At 47.4% G+C, this 20,578-nt stretch overlaps 2 protein-coding genes across 7 annotated transcripts in view; both read left to right on the top strand.

Annotated features, from left to right (window-relative positions):
- Window positions 1-439: 439 nt before the first annotated feature.
- Window positions 440-4,191, top strand: LOC308467152 (tigger transposable element-derived protein 1-like; the record flags this gene model as incomplete). Its single annotated transcript, XM_080988575.1, has 4 exons — window positions 440-745; window positions 1,327-1,369; window positions 1,526-2,803; window positions 3,980-4,191. Exons 3-4 carry the CDS (start codon window positions 1,552-1,554, stop codon window positions 4,189-4,191), a joined length of 1,464 nt encoding a protein of 487 aa, XP_080844701.1. The 5' UTR covers window positions 440-745; window positions 1,327-1,369; window positions 1,526-1,551.
- Window positions 4,133-20,578, top strand: part of SLC25A42 (solute carrier family 25 member 42) — a 28,373-nt gene continuing 11,927 nt past the window's right edge. The window contains exons 1-3 of one of the 6 annotated variants that reach the window (XM_080989144.1): window positions 4,136-4,187; window positions 7,094-7,256; window positions 15,996-16,213. The gene's annotated coding sequence lies outside the window, so the exon portion shown is untranslated. Of the gene's footprint in view, window positions 4,188-6,942; window positions 7,325-7,355; window positions 7,378-15,995; window positions 16,214-16,254; window positions 18,720-20,578 lie in introns of those variants that run through there. The other 5 variants (XM_080989146.1, XM_080989143.1, XM_080989145.1 and 2 more) reach the window with 5 other exon arrangements.

Below are 20,578 nucleotides of genomic sequence, written 5' to 3'. Positions count from 1 at the left end.
CCTTCTATTTGTCAGGAGGTGATGGGCCCAGTGGCCATGATCTTCATTTTTTTGGTGTTGAGCTTCAGACCATATTTTGCGCTCTCCTCTTTCACCCTCATTAAAAGGTTCTTTAATTCCTCCTCACTTTCTGCCATCAAGGTTGTGTCATCTGCATATCTGAGGTTGTTGATATTTCTTCCAGCAATCTTAATTCCGGCTTGGGATTCATCCAGCCCAGCCTTTCGCATGATGAATTCTGCATATAAGTTAAATAAGGAGGGAGACAATATACAGCCTTGTCATACTCCTTTCCCAATTTTGAACCAATCAGTTGTTATTATTATAGGCATTGTTAACAATTGTTTTTAAGAACATTGTTCACACATATTTATACTGCTTAACTGTGTGTACATTGCAATCACTTATTCATTTTTGTGCGTAGTCATTTTAAGTACAGTGGTGCCCCGCAAGACAAATGCCTCGCAAGACGGAAAACTCGCTAGACGAAAGGGTTTTCCGTTTTTTGAGCTGCTTCGCAAGACGAATTTCCCTATGGGCTTGCTTCGCAAGACGAAAACGTCTTGCAAGTTTGTTTCCTTTTTCATAAAACCGTTAATACCCAGGGTGCATTGCTTGAAGAGGTGCAGTTGCGACTTGACTTCGAGGAGCAACTCATAGCATGCGGTGTGGTAGCCTTTTCTGAGGTTTTTGAGGACTTTGCTGATTTTTGAAGCTTTTCCAAAACTTCTTTTGCAGCCGTTTGGTAAGTTAAACTTTTAAAACTTTTTGGGGGGTTTTTGGATTTTGGGTTGGGGTGTTTGGAATTCAAGGACTTGGTGTTGGGGAGAGGTTTGCAAGAATCTGGGAGCTTGTGTGGTTTTTTCCTGCATTTTTATGATTTTCTGTGACCATTGGGCCATGTTGGTTTTTTAAAAAAAAAAATTCCTGAGTTTGAATTTCTGTGTGGTGGGTGGCTGGGGGAGCAGTTGGGGAGGGGTTTGCAAGAATCTGGGAGCTTGTGTGGGGTTTTTTTGAATTTTTTTGATTTTTCTGTGACCATTGGGCCATGTTTTTTTTTTAAAAAAAAAAATCTGAGTTTGAATTTCTGTGTGGTGGGTGGCTGGGGGAGCAGTTGGGGAGGGGTTTGCAACAGTTGGGGAGGGGTTTGCAACAGTTGGGGAGGGGTTTGCAATTTCTGTGTGGTGGGTGGGTGGCTGGGGGAACAGTTGAGGTTTTTGAAGACTTTGGTGATTTTTAAAGCTTTTCCAAAACTTCTTTTGCAGCCATTTGAGGATTTTGAAGACTTTGGTGATTTTTAAAGCTTTTCCAAAACTTCTTTTGCAGCCATTTGAGGATTTTGAAGACTTTGGTGATTTGCAGCCATTTCGTAAGTTAACCTTTTAAAACTTTTTTTGGGGGTTTTGGATTTTGGGTTGAGTGTTTGGAATTCAAGGACTTGGTTCTGGGTTTGAATTCCTGTGTGGTGGGTGGCTGGGTGCTTTTGAATTTTTTGGGTGTGAAGCACTGATTTTTTTTTTCTGAGTTTACGAAGCTAGGAGCTGTGCTGCCATGGGACCCAAGAAGACTGCTGCTGCAGAGGCCGGCGAGAGGAAGAAGGAGAAGGTGACGCTGGAAATGAAGAAGGAGATCATCCGGAAGCACGACGGTGGAATGCGTGTGACAGACCTCGCCAGGGAGTACGGCAGGAACCCATCGACCATCGGCACCATCCTGAAGATGAGGGAGAAGATCCTTGCGACTGATGCAGCCAAGGGAGTCACCAGGATCGTGAAGAACCGCCCAGCTGTTCTGGAGGAGGTCGAGAAGTTGCTGCTCATCTGGTTAGAAGAGAAGCAACGTGCAGGGGACACAGTGACTGAGGCCGTGATTTGTGAGAAGGCCAAGGCCTTGCACGCAGACCTCGTCCGGGAACAGCCAGGAACCTCAGGCGAGCCAGAAGTCTTCAAGGCAAGCAGAGGCTGGTTTGACCAGTTCAAGACGAGATCTGGAATCCACAGCGTGGTCAGGCATGGAGAGGCTGCCAGTTCTGATGTTCCTGAGGCTGAAGACTTTGCCTTGGAGTTCCTGGAGGCTGTGAAGATGGAGGGCTACGTTCCACAGCAGGTCTTCAACTGTGACAAGACCGGGCTGTTTTGGAAGAGGATGCCCAAAAGGACTTTCATCACACAGGAGGAGGCCAAGTTGCCTGGCCACAAGCCCATGAAGGACCGTCTGACCCTGCTCTTCTGTGACAACGCAAGCGGCGACCTGAAGATCAAGCCCCTGCTGGTGTACCACTCGGAGAACCCACGGGCCTTCAAGAAACACAAGGTCGACAAGGAGCAGCTGAGTGTCATGTGGCGATCCAACAGTAAGGCTTGGGTCACACATGTGCTGTTTGTGGACTGGGTCAATCTTGCTTTTGGCCCTGCTGTCCAACAGTACCTGCTGGACAACGACCTGCCGCTGAAGGCTTTGCTTCTGATGGACAATGCTCCTGCTCATCCTAAAGGCCGTGAGGAGGACTTGTTGGAGGAGTTCAGCTTCATCAACATCATGTTCCTGCCGCCTAACACCACGCCACTGCTCCAGCCGATGGATCAGCAGGTCATCGCCAATTTCAAAAAACTCTACACCAAGGAGCTTTTCAGGCGATGCTTCGAGGTGACCGATTGCACCACCATCACCCTGCGGGAATTCTGGAAGGACCACTTCGACATCGTCACCTGCTTGAAGATGATCACCACGGCCTGGAAAAGGATCAGCCAGAGAAATCTGAATTGCGCTTGGCGCAGCCTGTGGCCGGACTGTGTGGCACCAAGTGACTCTGATGCACCAGAGTCAACAGTGGTGCAGGACACTGTTGCCTTGGGGAGGACCATGGGCCTGGAGGTCACAGAGGAGGACGTCAGCGAGCTGGTGGAGGAGCACGACCACGAGCTGACCACCCAGGAGCTGGTTGAACTGCAGGCAGAGGTTGCGCAGGAGCAGGCCTCGCTGGAAGAGGAGGAAGCAACTGAGGAACGGCCGTCCTCCAAAGAACTGAGGGACATTTGCATGAAGTGGAAGGATGTGCAGGCTTTTGCAGAGCGGAACCACCCTAACAAGCATGTGGCACATGACCTTGCGAACACTTTTGATACGAGGGTCATGTCGCCTTTCAGGGAGGTGCTGAAAAGGCGGATGAAGCAGCAGACCATGGACAGGTTCTTCAGCAAGAAGCAAAGAGTGGAAGAGGAACCTTCTTCGAGTTGTCCCCCAGAGTCTTAGAAAATGTAATGTACACTTTGTTGATTTTTAAATGTTTTTCCTGTCATGTTTAGAAACTTAATTTATTGTTCCTTCAGTTTTTGAAATGCTCTTTACAGTATGTGTGACTTTAAAGAGCACTTAATAAACTCTTGTTGTACCAAATTTGGCCTTGTTTGGACTTTTTGTGACCATAGGAACGCATTAATTGGATTTCAATGCATTCCTATGGGATTTCGTGCTTCGCAAGACGAAAAATTCGCTAGACGAAAAAACTCGCGGAACGAATTAATTTCGTCTTGCGAGGCACCACTGTACATTAATATAAGAATAAATGTGCAATACTGTTAAAATGCATATCTTCATCAGATATAAACATATAAATAAATGAAGTATCCTATAGTACAGTAATTCAGTGCTTGGACTAATATAATATAATATAATATAATATAATATAATATAATATAATATAATATAATATAATATAATATAATATAATATAATACATTCCCTCCCCCCCAAATTAATACTTCATTACTAATTACCGTAATATTCGTACTACTGTAATAATAAAAGAAGTAAAGCCAGAGGCTCCACCCAGCTTCGCCTTGCCCCGCCCACTGGGCGTGACCACCCCACTAAACCCCGCCTCGCCCCGCTTTCCGCCGCCGCCTTTCGCGACCTATTGCCTTCCCCAGTTCCTCTCTCCCCGCCTCCTTTCCACAATGCCTCTCCCGGATTGGCGCAGGCGGACTGCCACTCCCGCGGGCGGCGGGCTCCCCGCTGCCCTCTCTTCCCTCTCGCCTCGCCCGCCCCGCCCCTCGGCCTGGCCCCGCGCTGATTGGCCGAGGCGGGGGCGTAGGGGGCGTGGCTCGGCGGGCTAGCCGGAGGGCGCGCGGCGGCGGCGGCGGCGGCGGCAGAAGCAGCTGGAGGAAGGAGCGCGAGCGAGGGGAGGGGTGAGTTCTCGGCGTGAGCGGCGGCGGGAGGCGCATGCGCACGGCGCAGCTGCCCCACTCCTCACCTAAGGGGGGAAATGGGGGGGGGAGGAGTAACTGAGATGGACCCCCCTCTTAAAAAGTGTATCTTTAATGTTGTTATGAGTTAATTTTGGTAGGGTCGAAAGCTTATTGCTTAATAAGTCGAAAGCTTATTGCTCCCCCCTCCATAGTTTGTCTCCCATAGGTTAGGGGGCTTAAAGTCTGTGGCTCTGACCCCCCCCATTTGAAAGGCCAGTTCCAAACCCCCCCACTTGAGGGGAGGGGAAGGCTTGTTTCCTGGCCTCCTCCCCCCGCCGGGTTGAAATTGGTTGGGGGCTTATGCCCTTGGTGATATATTTGGGGGGGTTATAAATGTGACACCCCCAATCTGAAATCAGGGAGGGGGTTAAAGTGAGGGGGTAGAGAGCTTGATCGCTCCCCTTGCTGTCTGAAAGAAGGGAGGCTCAAATGGTTAATTTCTGTCACACCCCCCCCCCCTTTGGGACTGAAGAGGGGCGAGGGGCGCTCTCTGAGATACAGATTTGGGGGGAGAAAAGATAACTCCCTACAATTTTGGGGGTCTAGAGGTTGAGTCCCTCGCCTCTTCACAAGAGCTGAGATCCTTATTGTGGGGGGGGGAGGGGGGCAGTTGTCAAAAAATCCGCAACCCCCCCATTAGGAAAGATCTGTCTCAAAGTGACTTGGCTTCCTCGTTTCTCTTCCCAGTGCCCCACCCTGCCCTGCAAGCAAAGGGGCAGGGGTCTTCATTTCCCCTTATCAAGCCTGAGTGCTTATGGGTGTTTTTCGGTGGGTTGGGGGTTGGGGAGATCAGATGTTAACCTTCGGACTAACAGCCCCCTGGTATGACTCCCCCCCCACAAAATAAAAAGTTTCCCTGCCTTGTTCCCCGCCCCCCAACAGGTAGAGAATGAACGTCCTCTGTGGGCATCGAGGGGTTAATTCACCCCCCAGACTTAATTATACATTAACTCTGCTTGAAGGGGGGGGGCAGAAAAAAGGCTAAGTTCTGCTCCCTCCCCATTTGCCTGCTTGAAAAGCCGGGCGGGGGCGTTTGAAAACACTCAAGCTTTCAAGGACTCGGGGAAATTTCAGTTCTAGGGTGGGGGGGCGTGGAAGGTGACTTTGTTTTCCTGGTCAGAGTTTGAGGCTGGGGAATAGAGAGCAACTTTGAGGCTACTTCGAAGGACAAAAAATGGGAGGTCTGTTTCTTTAGGTGTGGGTACAGTTTTTTAAAAAGTGTTTTGGCTTCCTTTCTCCTTGGCATTCCTCCCACCCACTCCAAATTTATTTATTTAAAGTATTTATAAGCCAGCTTTCGGGGTAAAAAAAGAGATACCTCTTCCAACCGTCAATGTATGCAAAGTTGTTTTTTTTAAAGAAATATTCTCCCCCCTTGATGCCCTGCCTTTTTCTGCTAAAAATGTATAATATATAAATGGGTGTGTATCCATGAACTGTTTCTTGAGACAGACGGGTGCCAACAAAACAACTCTCTATATTGGATACAGTTGTACCTTGGTTTTAAAATTCAATCTGTTCCGGGAGTCAGTTCAACTCTGGAATATTTAGAAAACCAAGGGGCGGCTTCTGATCAGCTTCCAAAAATTGTTCAGAAACCGGAACAATTACTTCTGGTTTTTGATTGTTGGGGAGCCGGAACGTTTGAGTTCAAAGGCATTTGGCTTCCGAGGTTCCACAGTACATAAAGAGAGAGAGAGATTGAGAAATATCTCTAGCGCTGCTGGAATGTACAAAGGTTAAGCGCCTCAGACATTGTTCTGCCGGTCTCCTTTGGGTTGAAAAAGCTGCTTCCTGATGGGAAAAAATCATAGAAATGTATCGTCAGAAGGGACCACGGGGGGCATCTAGTCCAACCCCCTGAAATGCAGGAATCTGTCACCCAATGTGGGGCTTGAACCCTCAACCCAGGGATTGAGAGACTAATGCTCTACCAATTTAGCTATCCAGCTTCAAGTAAGATCTTAAAACGGGGGGGGGGGGGATTTGCTTGTTGGATGAATGCACCGTACTGGGAGAGACTGGCCAATGGCCTGATTTGAAATAAGGCAGACTCACCTATTGGAATCCTTGGTTTCCTTGGGCAAAATATTGGTGGGAATTCGCACCCATCGCCCTCCGGGTGTTTCAGTACTCCAACTCTCAGCAGCCAGGAATGGTCAGGAGCGATGTTGGGAGTTGAAATTCAGCAAAACCTGGAAAATAGATGTTTTCTCCTCCTGGTTATCCTCTCCAAAGTATATGGGAAGAGTTGATAGTAAAATAGCAGGAGAGTCCTAGCCCAGCAGGACATCTGCTCTGCATGCAGAAGATCCCAGGTTCAGTCCCAAGCGTCGCCAGGTAGGACTGGGAGAGCTGCTGCCGGTCAGTGTAGGTGATACTGAGCAACGTGGACCAAAGCAAGGTCTGGCTCTGCATAAGGCAGCGTATCAAGTTTCTAGATTGCAAAAAAATAAATCAACATCACCCTGCTTGCTGAGGTCCCAGGTTCACTTCCCAGCATCTCCTGATAGGACTGTCACAGAATCATAGATTTCTAGAGTTGGAAGGGACTCCAAGAGTCATCTAGTCCAACCCCCTGCAATGCAGGAATCTCAGCTCAAACATCCATGACAGACAGCCATCCAACCTCTGCTTTAAAACCTCCAAGGAAGGAGAGCCCACCACCTGTTCCTCTTATTATCAGAAAGTCTTTCCTGAGGCTGATTCGGAATCTCCTTTCTTGTAACTTGAAGCCATGGGTTCGAGTCCTACCCTCCAGAGCAGGAGAAGACAAGCTTGCTCCCTCTTCCCTCTGACAGCCCTTGAGATATTTGAAGATGGCTCTCATATCTCCTCTTTTCCAGGCTAAACATCCCCAGCTCCTTCAAGCGCTCCTCATCAGGCTTGCTTTCCAGTCCCTTGATCATCTTGGTTGCTCTCCTCTGCACATCTTTCAGCTTGTCAAGATCCTTCTTAAATCGTGGTGCCCAGAACTGGACAGAGTATTCCAGGTGTGGTCTGACCAAGGTAGAGTAGGACTATGACTTGGCTTGATCTGGACACTAGACTTCTGTTGATGTCCCCTGGATCAAATGGTAGAGAACCAGCGCAGACCACATTGATCTAGACAGACGAGCAGTCTGACTCTGTAAGCTTCCTGTGTCCCTAAGGACCAGCTGAGTTCCTTGTGCTGGGGCTGGTTAGCGCCCCCCCCCCGCCCTATTTAACGTGAATCCAGTGGGATTTCTGTTCATGGTGATATTGGGGAGGTTACATTATTCTTGTGGTGGTGGTGGTGGTATCAGGGTAGCCACTTAAGTTTGTATATTGCCCTACATCTGTATATCTCAGGGCAAGAAACCAAACCAAAAATCTCGCTTGCAACCCTGCCTTTGATACTATCCTTGCATAGTTTGGGGGGCAGACATGATTTGCTCCTAAATGGTGCATGCCCTGTAATTTCTTGCTGAAATTCTGCAGCTTTTTATACAGTGAATGCTCTGGTTTGGGATTTCCTTGTTGTGCAAAAGTGCCCTTCTGGAAGTCAATAACAGTGGGGTGGCATGCATTGCTGAGCAACTAATATAAAGCAGAATGGTGTGTGGACGGTCCGGGATAAACCCAGCACTGATGCAGAATGACCTGATCAGTTGCAGCAAGCTCCCCTAGGAGGAAAGGTTTCTTCAGCGTCTGGGACTTTTTAGTTATGAGAAAAGGCAGGTTAGAGGTGACACGATGGAAGTTTACAGCAGGTCCAGGCAAGTCCTTAAAACTATGGCACTCCCTCCCACTTGAGGCAGGAATGGCCAACAACTTGGTTGGCTTTGAAAGCTGATTGGGCAAATTCAGGGAGGAGAAATTCAGTGGCAACTCGCCACCATGGCTATGCTTCTCCCACATTCAGAGGCCGCAATGCTTCTAAATCCCAGTTGCTGGAAGCCACTGAAGGGGAGAGCTCTCTTGAACTCGGGTCCTGCTCGTGGGCTTCCCAGTGGGGGCATCTGGTTGGCCACGGTAACAACAGGATGCTGGTTAGAATCAAGGTTGCAGGTTTGATTCCCATATGGGGCAACTCGCAGGGGGTTGGACTAGATGACCCTCAGGGTCCCATCCAATGCTAAAATTCTGTTTCTTGATGGGCTGTTGGCTGGATCCAGCAGACTGTGTTTATGCTGCACAATAAGCCCACCCACAGAAAAGCCACACCAGTCTGGAGCTAGATTTCTCCCCACTCTTTGCAAAGATGCATTGCTTTCCCCTGTGTATATAGATTGAGGCAGAGCCTGACCGTGCCGGTGGCGCCAGAGGGGAGTTGGAGCCCAAACATCTGGATGGCACCAGGTTGACAAAGGATGGTCCGCACCAGAGTTTCCCAAACTTGGGTCTCCAGCTGTTTTTGGACTACAACTCCCATCCCTAGGTGCCCAGTGGTCGGGGATGATGGGAACTGTAGTCCAAAAACAGCTGGAGACCCAAGTTTGGGAAGTCCTGATCCACACCAATACAGGTACAACTACATATGCAAAAAAAGGTAGCCTTATTTATAGTAAAAACCTCCATAATTTCACTTCAGGGTTTGTGGACCATTGTGGAGCTTTTGATGATCGATTGACTGAAAGTTTAGGACAAGAATTGCATAATGGCTTCTTTTCTTTAAGTAGTTAAAGCTGGATTAAAAGCAGATAAAAGCAGTTGACAACAACTAAAAGGAATTGGCAGCTCTCAAAACAACTTCAGCTCCCAAATGCCTGGTCTGCTTTTAAATTTCTCCTGGAAGCTAATAGCGAGGGAGATGGATGCACCTCATGAGTGAGGGCATCTCACAAACGGGAAGCCACCACCAAGGAGGCCCCGTCTTGGGTCACTGCCAACTGGGCACCCTGGCAGCCTTGTGTTAACCTTGTGGATGGGGGGTGGCGAGGGCGGAGGACCTCTGCATCTTTTACCCCGACCAAGCAGGGCTCGTCTTCCAGCCTCGCCAATGTTCTCAGTGTATAACATGGCAGTGGCAGAAAGGAGTCACCCCCTGTCAGTCTGCTTGCTTTCCTGCATGGAACGCCTGCTGGCCACGGATGAGCTCAGTCGGTGGAGCATGAGGCTCTAATCACAGGGTTGTGGGTTCAAGTCCCACAATGGGCAAAAGCAAGGCTTTTTTTCCAGCTGGAACTTAGTTCCATTGCCTCTCGGGAAGTTGCCTTTGCCATTTTAAGAGAATGAGGGAGGCATTCAAAGTGAGTTCCAGCACCTCTTTTTCAAGAAAACTAGCACTGGTAAAATAACAACCCCCTTGGGCTCCCTTCCAACTCTACAATTATAAGATTCTGCGACCAGGCATTTGGGATTCAAGGCTTTCTCGTCACTTTTTACACCAGCCCTGTGAGGTAGGCAAGGAGTTCTCTCTTCATGTGGCTGACAGAAGTGTGGGTGGAAAAAATGAGGCTGCAGGGGATAATTTCATAGCAGAATGGGGATTTGAACTCAGGACCGAAACGTTGCCGTTCCGCTCTCTTTTTTTAAAAGTCCCACATTTTTGCCTGGGGGCTCTACCAGAATCCTTAAAAACAGCTAGGGAGCAGTGATTTTTTTGACGTGCTACTTGCAGTGCTGCAAAGAGGACTTTTAATCTTGAGGAGCAATAGTACAGTATGTTTGCCTAAGGAGCTGCCCAGCGGGTAGACTTTGAACACTCTGGTTCTGGACAGACCTCCAGGCGGGGACCTCTGCAGGAATTCTCCCCTGGTGGGCAGACAGGGTCAGCAAACAGAGGATAAACTAGCAGAGAAAGCTGGTTGACTCCACTGAAGTTGGCTGGGTCTAAGCCCCTGGGAGTGGGACCCTCACCTCTGGGGAAGGGAACCCACTGGAGCGTGATGGGGAATGATTATTGGAAGGGCTGGATCCCACCAAACGAGAGCCAGCTAGTCTAGCATGCTGCTCTCAAAGGCATCTTCAGAGTCAAGCGCAAGTCAAGCCCCACAGAGAGCACTCCGCAGTAGTCCAGTCTGGACACATTATTAGTGATAGGCAACATTTTACTGTTTTAACATGTTCCGTGAAGTTGCTCCCTCTAACAGTAAATCTGAGATGACGACAAATTAGCGCCTGGCTAATTTCAAACACTGATCTTACAAATACAGTGGTACCTCTGGTTGCGAACGGGATCCGTTCCGGAGGCTCGTTCACAACATGAAAAGAGCGCAACCCGCAGCAGCGCGTATGCGCACGCACAGGTTGCGATTCGCTGCTTCTGTGCATGATGTCATTTGGCACTTCTGCACATGCGCAAGCAGCGAAACCCGGAAGTAACCCTTTCCGGTACTTCCAGGTCACCGTGGGACGTAACCTGAAAGAACGTAACATGAAGCGGACGTAACATGAGGTATGTCTGTACAGTAATAGCTCGGAGACTCATGCAGAGAGACACGGATGGGCTCCTGTGAAGCCAGCTGGTCCTCATTTTATGAATAAAATCACATATCAGATACTCGCACAGAGAGACTCCTCTGGAAGCAACTGGCTCTCGCTTGCTCTGCGTCGTCTTTTTGCACCTTTCAGTTCAGGAGAGACAAGGTCTCCATCTCCAAGAAGTCTGAGGAAGCCTGTAAAGCTCTGAGTTTTTCCCCAAGGGAAAAAGAAATAGGTCAAGGCCTTTTTGGGAAAACAGCCATTCAGGATTATCTTACCGCGTGCCAGCCAGTTCCCTTTGGCCGAGGTGGGGAGTGGGCAAGCGAAGAGAGGTTTTCCTTTCCCCATCCTTTCGCTTCTTGGTGGTGGGCAGTGAGAATTTTGTGGTTTTGTGGAGAGACAATGGGACAGCCTGCTCCTGGTCTCACAGCTGGGGAAAATCCCAGAAGTTCTTGGGGTGGTGGGGAGGCTGACCCCTTTAAAAGAAATAATGGCGAGGGCCTCTCTCTACGAGGCTGAACTGGTGCCCAGGCTGGTCCCAGGAGAACAGGAGGAAATCTTGTTTTCTGTGGCTGCAAAGAGTAAGGCTTGGGAAATGCAGCCAAATCTATGCTTTGAACCAGAGGTTCCCACCCGCCCTGGGAGCAGCAGGCTTTGGAAAAGTGGTGTCGTTGGATCAAGACCATCAGTTTTGCAGAGTTAATCTCCCCCCCAATTCTTTTGCCCAATCTGGGGCTCGAAATAGTTTGAGCTGGATTTTGAACAAATGTGCAATTAATCGTTACTGCTTTGACTCTTACGGTGTCAGCACAGTGGTTCTCGAACTTTCAGAATAAAAATTTGCTCACGCCACACCGGATTTTTTTATTGATAAGAAATATATTGGAAAACAAAAAGAAACAACTTCTGGCGGTGTTTGATTTGTAACATAGAGCACAGTTACTTTATAATACGATAATGGGACACCCAGAAAGTATTAAACAATGCAGCAGCGTAAGGACACACATCATTCCCAAAATATAATTGTAAGCGAACCTCTTACATATGAACCTTAAACTCTGCTTTTTTCTGGGGGACGCAGGGGGACACATACCCCCAATCATCTTTTTTTAGAAAAAAAAGCACTGACCTTACATATAAACTCAGTGAGAGGTGTGAGCTTGTTTTTTTTTGCTAGGTAATCTCATTTATATTAGCTCAAATTTGAGACGAACAAACACTCATCAACACAAAGCAGCCTTCCTCTTTTCTGATCTTTCATATTTGTAGGAAAATCCCTGTTCACAACAATATGATGTGGATAACTGTAGAAGAATAGCTAATACAGTGGACGCTCGGGTTGCGAACGTGATCCGTGTGGGATGCACGTTCGCAACCCGTAGCATTCGCAACCCGCAGTGGCGCGTCTGCGCATGTGCCAAGCGTGATTTAGTGCTTCTGCACATGCACGACCACCGAAACCCAGAAGTAACCCGTTCCAGTACTCGGCGGTCCGTAACCTGAAAAAACGCAGCCTGAAGTGTCTGTAACCCGAGGTATGACTGTGGTCTTGAAGAGAGGCATGGGTACTGTTTCTAAGGTGTGGGTGTGTATTTGTATGTGTGTAAAATTATTTTGATGTGATACCATGCTGTACTACACTGAAAAGTTAAAATGTTTCCTTAATTGTCCTTGAATCTTCGCAGCACAATTGCCGTCCTCTCCTGCTGCCCTTTGAGAAGCACTGGGTTAGCATATTCCTTGGTGGGCAATACAAACCACTATTTGTAACCACTAACTTGTCAAGTTTCTAGATCTCATGGTTGCAAAAAACCACAAAAAAAATCTGTATACATGGATGAGATCACGGGTTCAGGTCCCGGCATCTCCAGATAGCACTGGGAAGGTCCGCCACTGGGAATGGCAAAGAGGTGCTGCCAGTCAGTGTGGGCAGTACAGAGCTAGATGGACCAGTATAATACAATTTCCTTACAAAACACAATTACAGTAGTACCTTGGGTTAAGTACTTAATTCATTCCGGAGGTCCATACTTACCGTATTTTTCGCCCTATAGGACGCACTTTTTCCTTTCCAAAAATGAAGGGGAAATGTGTGTGCGTCCTATGGGGCGAATGCAGGCTTCAGGAAGCTCTGCGCAGCCCTTGGGAGCCCGGCGCGAAGTCGTGCCGGGCTCCCGACGGCTGCGCGGAGCTGCCTGCATTCCGAAGCCTGGGACGTGCTGAAGAGCACGCCCGGGCTTCACACACCTCTCCGCAAGCCTGGGGAGACTGGCGCGACTTCGCGCCGGGCTCCCTAGGCTTGCAGATAGCAGGCTGTTCTGGGGGCTGGGGTCGGGGGAAGCTTGGGCTTCCCCCGCGCCAGCCCCGCGCCTGGGGGGGAAATAATTTTTTTTTCTTTATTTCCCCCCCAAAAAACCTAGGTGCGTCCTATGGGGTGGTGCGCCCTATGGGGCGAAAAATACGGTAACCTGAAACTGTTCTTAACCTGAAGCACCACTTTAGCTAATGGGGCCTCCCACTGCTGCCACGCCGCAGGAGCACGATTTCTGTTCTCATCCTGAAGCAAAGTTCTTAACCCGAGGTACTATTTCTGCATTAGCGGAGTCTGTAACCTGAAGCGTCTGTAACCTGAGGTACCACTGTATATAGAAAAGAGAGGGGAAAGAATATATAAACCTTCAATGAAATTGTTTATATAATACATCTTGTGCAAATCCTAGTGCAGCAAGTTATAATTGCACAATAAACATAATTTTTAAAAAACAGCTGAAAGCTTCTGTGCCCAGTTTCACCCTCTCTTGTTGGCTTGTGATAAATGCCTCTTCGTTTTATAGAGAATCTGCTTGGTTACTGAATTCCAAGGAGTGTTGCTATGCTGCTGGTTTTGATGTATTAAAAATCTTACCACTCCAGTTTCAAAAGCGAAATGTGGTTTGATTCCCCTTTTGTTTGAATCCTGAGGTTTGTGGCTGGCTTTGGGTTCGAGGAGGTATTAGGCAGTGTGCAATGCGCTACCTGTGACAATCAGCTCTGCCTTTCGGAGAGGTGAATTGGGCGCCTGCAGGGTAAGGCGATCTTGAAGGGAAACTGGTCCCAATCTGTCTTGAGGTTGAATCCCAACAAGACAGAAGTGCTCTTTCTGGAGGACAGGGGGCGGGTGGGTTTGGGGGACTCCCTGGTCCTGAATGGGGTAAGTTTGCCCCTGAAGGACCAGGTGCACAGCCTGGGAGTCATTTTGGACTCACCACTGTCCATGGAGGCACAGGCCAATTCTGTGTCCAGGGCAGCTGTCTACTAGCTCCATCTGAGACCCTACCTGCCTGCAGAGTGGTGCATGCTCTAGTTATCTCCCGCTTGGACTACTGCAATGCGCTCTATGTAGGGCTACCTTTGAAGGTGACCCGGAAACTACAACTAATCCAGAATGCAACAGCTAGACTGGTGACTGGGAGCGGCCACCAAGACGACATAACAATGGTCCTAAAAGACCTACATTGGCTTCCAGTACGTTTCTGAACACAATTCAAAGTGTTGGTGCTGACCTTTGAAGCCCTAAACGACCTCAGCCCTGTATACCTGAAGGAGCGTCTCCACCCTCATCGTTCTGCCCGGACACTGAGGTCCAGCTCCGAGGGCCTTCTGGAGGTTCCCCCCCCGCGAGAAGTGAGGATACAGGGAACCAGGCAGAGGGCCTTCTCGGTGGTGGCACCTGCCCTGTGGAACGCTCTCCCGTCAGATGTCAAGGAAATAAACAGTGGCAAATTGGTAACCAGTGCAGATCTCCGAGTAGGTGTGTTGCTTTCGACGAGGCCTGTCAGCATTCGCACTGCAGTATTCTGCATCAATTGCTGCTTCCGGGTGAAGCTCAAGGGAGGTCCTACGGAAAGCGCATTGCAGTAGTCCAGTCTTTAAGGATGGCTATTTGAAGATGAGTATTGTATGGCCGAATGAACACGCAGCGCCACTTGTCAGGTGGGCGGGTGTGTGCATGCAGCCTCCCCTCTTTCCGTTGACCTTTGGACCTGACGGTGCCATTCAAAGCAGTCCTGGTGCCAGAAGCTGCATTCCCTCTCTCTCTCTGGACTGACCTGCTGAACAAGTGGGAGCAGAATAGATGGATCCTTCCTGCTTTCTTTTTTTTAATGCAACCCATTCTCTCTCTGTGTGTCTTTTAAAATTTTTATTTAGATTTTCCATCATACAAAAGAAAAAGAGAAATACTGTTATACATAACAGAAAAGAAACATTAAATCATTATACATTAAATCATTACACAATATCCAAAAAAGCTAAAATAAAATAAACCCACCAGTCTACTTAACTTCCTTCCTCCGCTACTCATCTTCTCTAGAATCAATTTTACCCTTATCATTGCATTCTGATTGTTTTTATTTTCTCTATATACAGATATATGTCACTGATAAATTATTGTTTTGATGCATTTACATTCTTAGTCTTAAGCATATCAGCATGTCTTTTTAGAGCAGTATTTTGTCATATAGTCATCAAAGCATCACCATTCATTTTTTAGTTTTTTATTTGACTGCTGTCTTATGGATGCTGTTAATTTAGCCAATTTTAAATATTCGTTTAATTTGAGAAGGCATTCCTCTTTGGTAGGTAGTTCTTTACCTTTCCATTTAGATGCTATTACTATCCTAGCTGCTAGGATAGGACAGCTAGATGGATCCTGCTTTTTGCCCTGTTTGGATGAGGGCTACCTTTGGGTATTTTCCGTCTCTCTTTCTACACTTGCATTTTGTTTTCGTCGGCTTTCTGTGTCACTGCTCTGGGCAGCCTTGTTCCAGTGTCGAACAGCTCTTACTCTTAGGAAGCTCTTCCTAAGATTTAGTTGGAATCTCCTTTCTTTTGACTTGAAGCCATTCGTTCGAGTCCTACCCTCCAGAACAGGGGAAAAGAAGCTTGTTCCCTCTTCCATGTGACAGCCCTTGAGATATTTGAAGATGGCTATCATATCTCCTCTCAGTCGCCTCTTTTCCAGGCTAAATGTACCCAGCTCCTTCAACCGTTCCTCATAAGGCTTGGTCTCCAGTCCCTTGATCATCTTATTATCAAAATTTCCAGACTTTTAGCTGTTTGCAGTGAGAAAAAAAAGCAATGAAATAGCTCAACGGATGCTTCCAGTGGTTTCCCCAAATTCAGCTGAAATTGCAACTTATACTGGCTTCTCCAGTAGATTTTGATAATAAACTTGATTTGCAATGGGGGTTGGATAATTTCGATTGCACCTGTACGTTGACCAGCTGTCAGTCCCCCAGAAAGTTCTTTGCAACATTGGGTCGGAATCTCCTTTTCTGCAATATCAGTGCATTAATTTATTGCTGTTTATTTTATTTAAAGGCTGGCCACACTTGTCTAATCTCACCGGGACGCCGAGCACGCCAGGAAGACCTCCTTGGAACGGACAAAGGCAGTTCACTGTGCTGAGTTGAGCAACGAAGGTCAATTTCGTCCATTTCCTTGAGGTGCCCAAGTGTGTGGGGTGTCCTTTCTCCTGCGGAGCTCAGCCAACCTCCCTCTTGGATCTTCTCTGCCGTGAGCCCCACCTCTGGACCCAGGCAAGAATATTTCTCCTCTCTTCCCCCTGCTGTGTGTGTTTCATGTTAAGTTTCTTTCGGCGGGAGGAACCCGTGTTTTTCTGCTCCTTTCTCTGTATTTGGATCTGGTTTCTTCCAGTTTAATTTTTGGGGAGCCGATGGTGCTGGGCACCTCAAGGTGCTGGTGGGGGAGAAGGATGGAGAAAACCTGCCCGGCTGCATGCAGTGTTCAAAATCCCCCTGGCAATGTATAAAACAAGTAATCATTGTTGGAAATGTAAAGAAAAAGAAGGTACCCGTATTTTTTGCACCATAACACTCACTTTTTTCCTCCTAGAAAGTAAGGGGAAATGTCTGTGCGTGTTATGGAGGGAATGCCTACGGGTGGCATGCCTACGGATTTTCCTCCTCTAAAAACTACGTGCGTGTTATGGTCGGGTGCGTGTTATAGAGCGAAAAATACGGTGCTTTTTACCATATGTGGTGGGTCTGTAAGGAGGTGAAAGCTTTCTGGGAAATGATTTATAAAGAACTTACAAAAATGTTGAAATATACATTTGTAAAAAACCTCCAGAAGCCTGCTTACTAGGCATTGTAGGTAATGAAATACATAAGCAAGATAAAAGACTGTTTTTATATGCAACAACTGCAGCAAGAATATTACTAGCCCAACGATGGAAGCAACAAGAGATACCAACGAAAGAAGAGGGGCAGACGAAACTAATGGACTATGCCGAGTTGGCGAAACTAACAGGGAAAATTTGGAACCAGCAAGACCAGACTTTCCTGAAAGACTAGAATAAATTTACAGAATACTTGAAAGACAATTGTAAACAACTAACTTCGCTAGTAGGGTTGCAAGAAGTTTTGTTAGGTGGACTTTATCAATTATTGCAAAGTATAATTTAAAAATTGTTGATCTATGATTAGGATTTAATAGTAATAATTATAATCCCAAAATGCGGTATTAGATAATAAGTGGGAAAACCATTAGTCGAGGAGGACGGAAGTTTCAGGGTGTTGTGGCCAAATGCATTTTATATTATATACAAGTTGAATGCTATGTTTAAAATATCTGTAAAAATTCATAAAAATTATTATAAAAAACACAAAATCCCCCTGGCAACAGGTGCGTTTTGCGGCTGGCTTGGGTCCAATTGTGACCCCCAACGTCTCCCTCTGGCTGGCCCCTCTGGCTTTCTTAAGCAGGTCAGCAGGAGAGCCTATTTACTGCATTTATCTCCCAACTTTTTCTCAAAGGAGAACATGGTTCACCCCCCTCCTCAGGGAGGGAGGTTAAGAGGCTGTGAGCTGACTCGCCAGGTCACCCAGGGAGCTTCAGGGCAGAGTGGGGATTTGAACCCTGATCTCCCAGGTCCTTGTCCAACACTCCAACCACTACACCCCACTGGCTTCCCAGAGTGGGGAAGTAGGCAAATAAATATGGGGAAAGCAAAGTGTCCCTTAGAGAAGAATCTGAAATCTTTTCCTTGAAGCTTGAGTTTCATCATAGGAATCATCGAATCATAGCGTTGGAAGGGACCACGAGGGTCATCTAGAAGAAGAATAATAATAATTACTGTTGTTGTTGTTATACCCTGCCCATCTGACTGGGTTGCCCCCACCACTCTGAGTGGCTTCCAGCATATATAAAAGTATAATAAAACATCACACAGGAGCAAAAGGAATCTTTTGCCCAACGTGGGGCTTGAACCCACAACCCCAAGATTAAGAGTTGCATACTCTTAATCTTAAAACGGAGCTGTTTTATTCTGGATTGTTCTTTTGGACGTTTTAATGTGTTGTAAACTGCTTGGCGATTTTCCCCCTTTAAAATGTAAAGCGGTATAGAAATGAAACATAATAATAATAATAATAGTAGCAGTAGTAGTAGTAATAAAGTTCATTGCAAAAAAGAACAAAGGTGCCTGGACATTCTGTCACGGTGAACGCAACTAGATTTAAGGTGCCGATTGGCGATTAGCTGATATATCTGAGTTTCCAACCTTGAGTGCGTGGCTCTGGCAAGCGTCATAATGTCCTGTGCTTGAGATTAAGATCTCTCCTGCTCAAGTTGCAGCGGGAGAATTAAGATAGCAGCCGGGCGGTTAGCTCAAACTACTCCCACCCACATAATCTTGCCGTCTCTCCTTGGCAGGCACTCAAGCCGAAGCCCTGAGTGATGATAATAATATGAAAAATATTGTGTCTGCCATCCTCAGCCCTTCTCAGAAGGGGGGCAGCCGGTGACATCCGAGTAAGCCTGTTGTTTGCAGGGGAAAAACACCCAAGATCAGTGCTGGTTTCTGCTTTGCTTGAGTTCTGTGCTGCAGGGAATTAATTTCATTCCCCCTTTCGCCCGAGACAAGGAGCGCAACGCGACGTATGTGGTTCTCCTGCTCCCCCTCCTCATTTAATCCCCACTGCAGCCCTGCGAGGTGGGCCAAGCCGAGAGGCACCAGGTTGCCACAGGCTGCCTGGCAGAATAGAAGGTTTCCAGGCAGGGCTCGAAAGGGGCAAAGGGTGGGTGAGTAAGAAAAACAGCGCAAGGAGAGCGTGCTGGATCAGGGCCAGCATCCTAGTCCAGCATCCTCTTCTCACTGCAGCCAACCAGACACCCGTGTCAGGAAACCCGCCAGCAGGATTGGAACCCCAGAGCCCTCTCCCTTCCTGCATCTGGGATGCAGAAAGATTTATCCCTCTGAGCATCACCCTATTGGCTAGTAGCCATTCCTCTGTGAGTTAATCCAATCCTCTTTTGAAGCCAGCCAGGTTGGTGGTCACGCTGCCTCCCGTGGCAAGGAGTTCCATAGTTTAACTATGTGTAGCATGAGGTAAGGCTTTCTTTCATCTGTCCCGAATCCCCCAGAATTCAGCTTCGTTAGGCAAGGAGTTAAGCATCTGAGGGCAGCCCGGCATAGGGAAGCTTTTTAACGTTTAATGTTCTGTTATGTTTTTTATACATTTTGGAAGCCGCCCAGAGTGGCTGGGGCAACCCAGTCAGACGGGTGGGGTATAAATAATAAAATTATTATTATTATTATTATTATTATTATCATCATCATCATCATCATCATCAGTGCTCCCCCGGGGGTACTCAAGTGTACGCAGTACCGGCATGGTTTTTTCTCTAGAAGAAAAGCATTGATGATGATGTTGATGATGGAACAGGACATCCAGGGATTTCTTCCTTACAGGGGGTTGGTCTAGATGACCCTTGGGATTCCCTTCCAACTCTACAATTTAATAATAATAATTTATTATTAATACCCCCCCATCTGGCTGGGTTTCCCCAGCCACTCTGGGCGCCTTCCAACAAAAGATTAAAAGTACATTAAAACATCAGTCTTTAAAAGCTTCCCTGAACAGGGCTGCCTTCAGATGTCTTCTAAACGTCAGACAGTTGTTTATCTCCTTGACATCTGATGGGAGGGCGTTCCACAGGGCGGGCGCCACGACCGAGAAGGCCCTCGGGAATGATTCTTATTTTCATCAGAGAGATGTTGGAGGGTCTGTAATATGTGCTGCATTAATCATGGAAATGTTTGTGTGCATGTAGAAGTCCCTCTAGTCCAGGAGCAGGGTGAGATCCTCTTTGCTCTGCTGCCACTCGGAAACCTGATTTGTGTCCCCCCTGCCCTGGTTTTTTATTCTCGACCTTGAGCTTAGTTCTGGTGACTCCACCGCTCCGCTCCTCCTCTCTCTCTGCAGTTGTGCATTGCTGAAAGCGAGATGTCACAGAGCGTTTCTGGCCTGGGAGCTTCCCGTTGCAATCCTTCGTGGCCAAAAATAAGCTGGGGTCGAAAAGGGATGAAGGAGGGGAGGGGAGAGGCAGAGGGGTGTGTTGTGACCACAGGCCTGTTTTTTCCAGAATGAAATTAGTAGTTCAAGAGAAGAATGGTTCCTTCTCCAAGTCTCTCTGTCTGTCTAGCTGTCCACTGATGTGTCAGTTCCTTACCCAGCTGTGTGTAAATAATAATGATAATAATAATAATAATAATAATAATATCCTGTCTTTTTGTCTTTGAGAGACTCAAGGTAGATTACAGCTTAAATAGAAATAGCTAAAAATATTGGGTGGGGGGGAGAATAATAATAATAATAATAATAAAGCACAAATAAAAATGCACAAACACATGTATATGAAAACATATAAGGAGCATCTCCACCCCCATCGTTCTGCCCGGACACTGAGGTCCAGCTCCGAGGGCCTCCTGGCGTTCCTTCACTGCAAGAAGTAAGGTTACAGGGAAGCAGGCAGAGGGCCTTCTTGGTGGTGGCACCCACCAGATGCCAAGGAAATAAACAACTACACAACTTCCTGAAGGCAGCCCTGTACAGGGGAGTTTTTGATGTTTGATGTTTTACTGTGTTTTTAGTGTCTGG

This window comes from Podarcis pityusensis (assembly GCF_964106645.2).
Source record: "Podarcis pityusensis genome assembly, chromosome: 18".
Taxonomy (NCBI): Eukaryota; Metazoa; Chordata; class Lepidosauria; order Squamata; family Lacertidae; genus Podarcis; species Podarcis pityusensis.
Note: the sequence above shows the minus strand (reverse complement) of the source record. Positions and strands in the feature narration are given on the sequence as shown.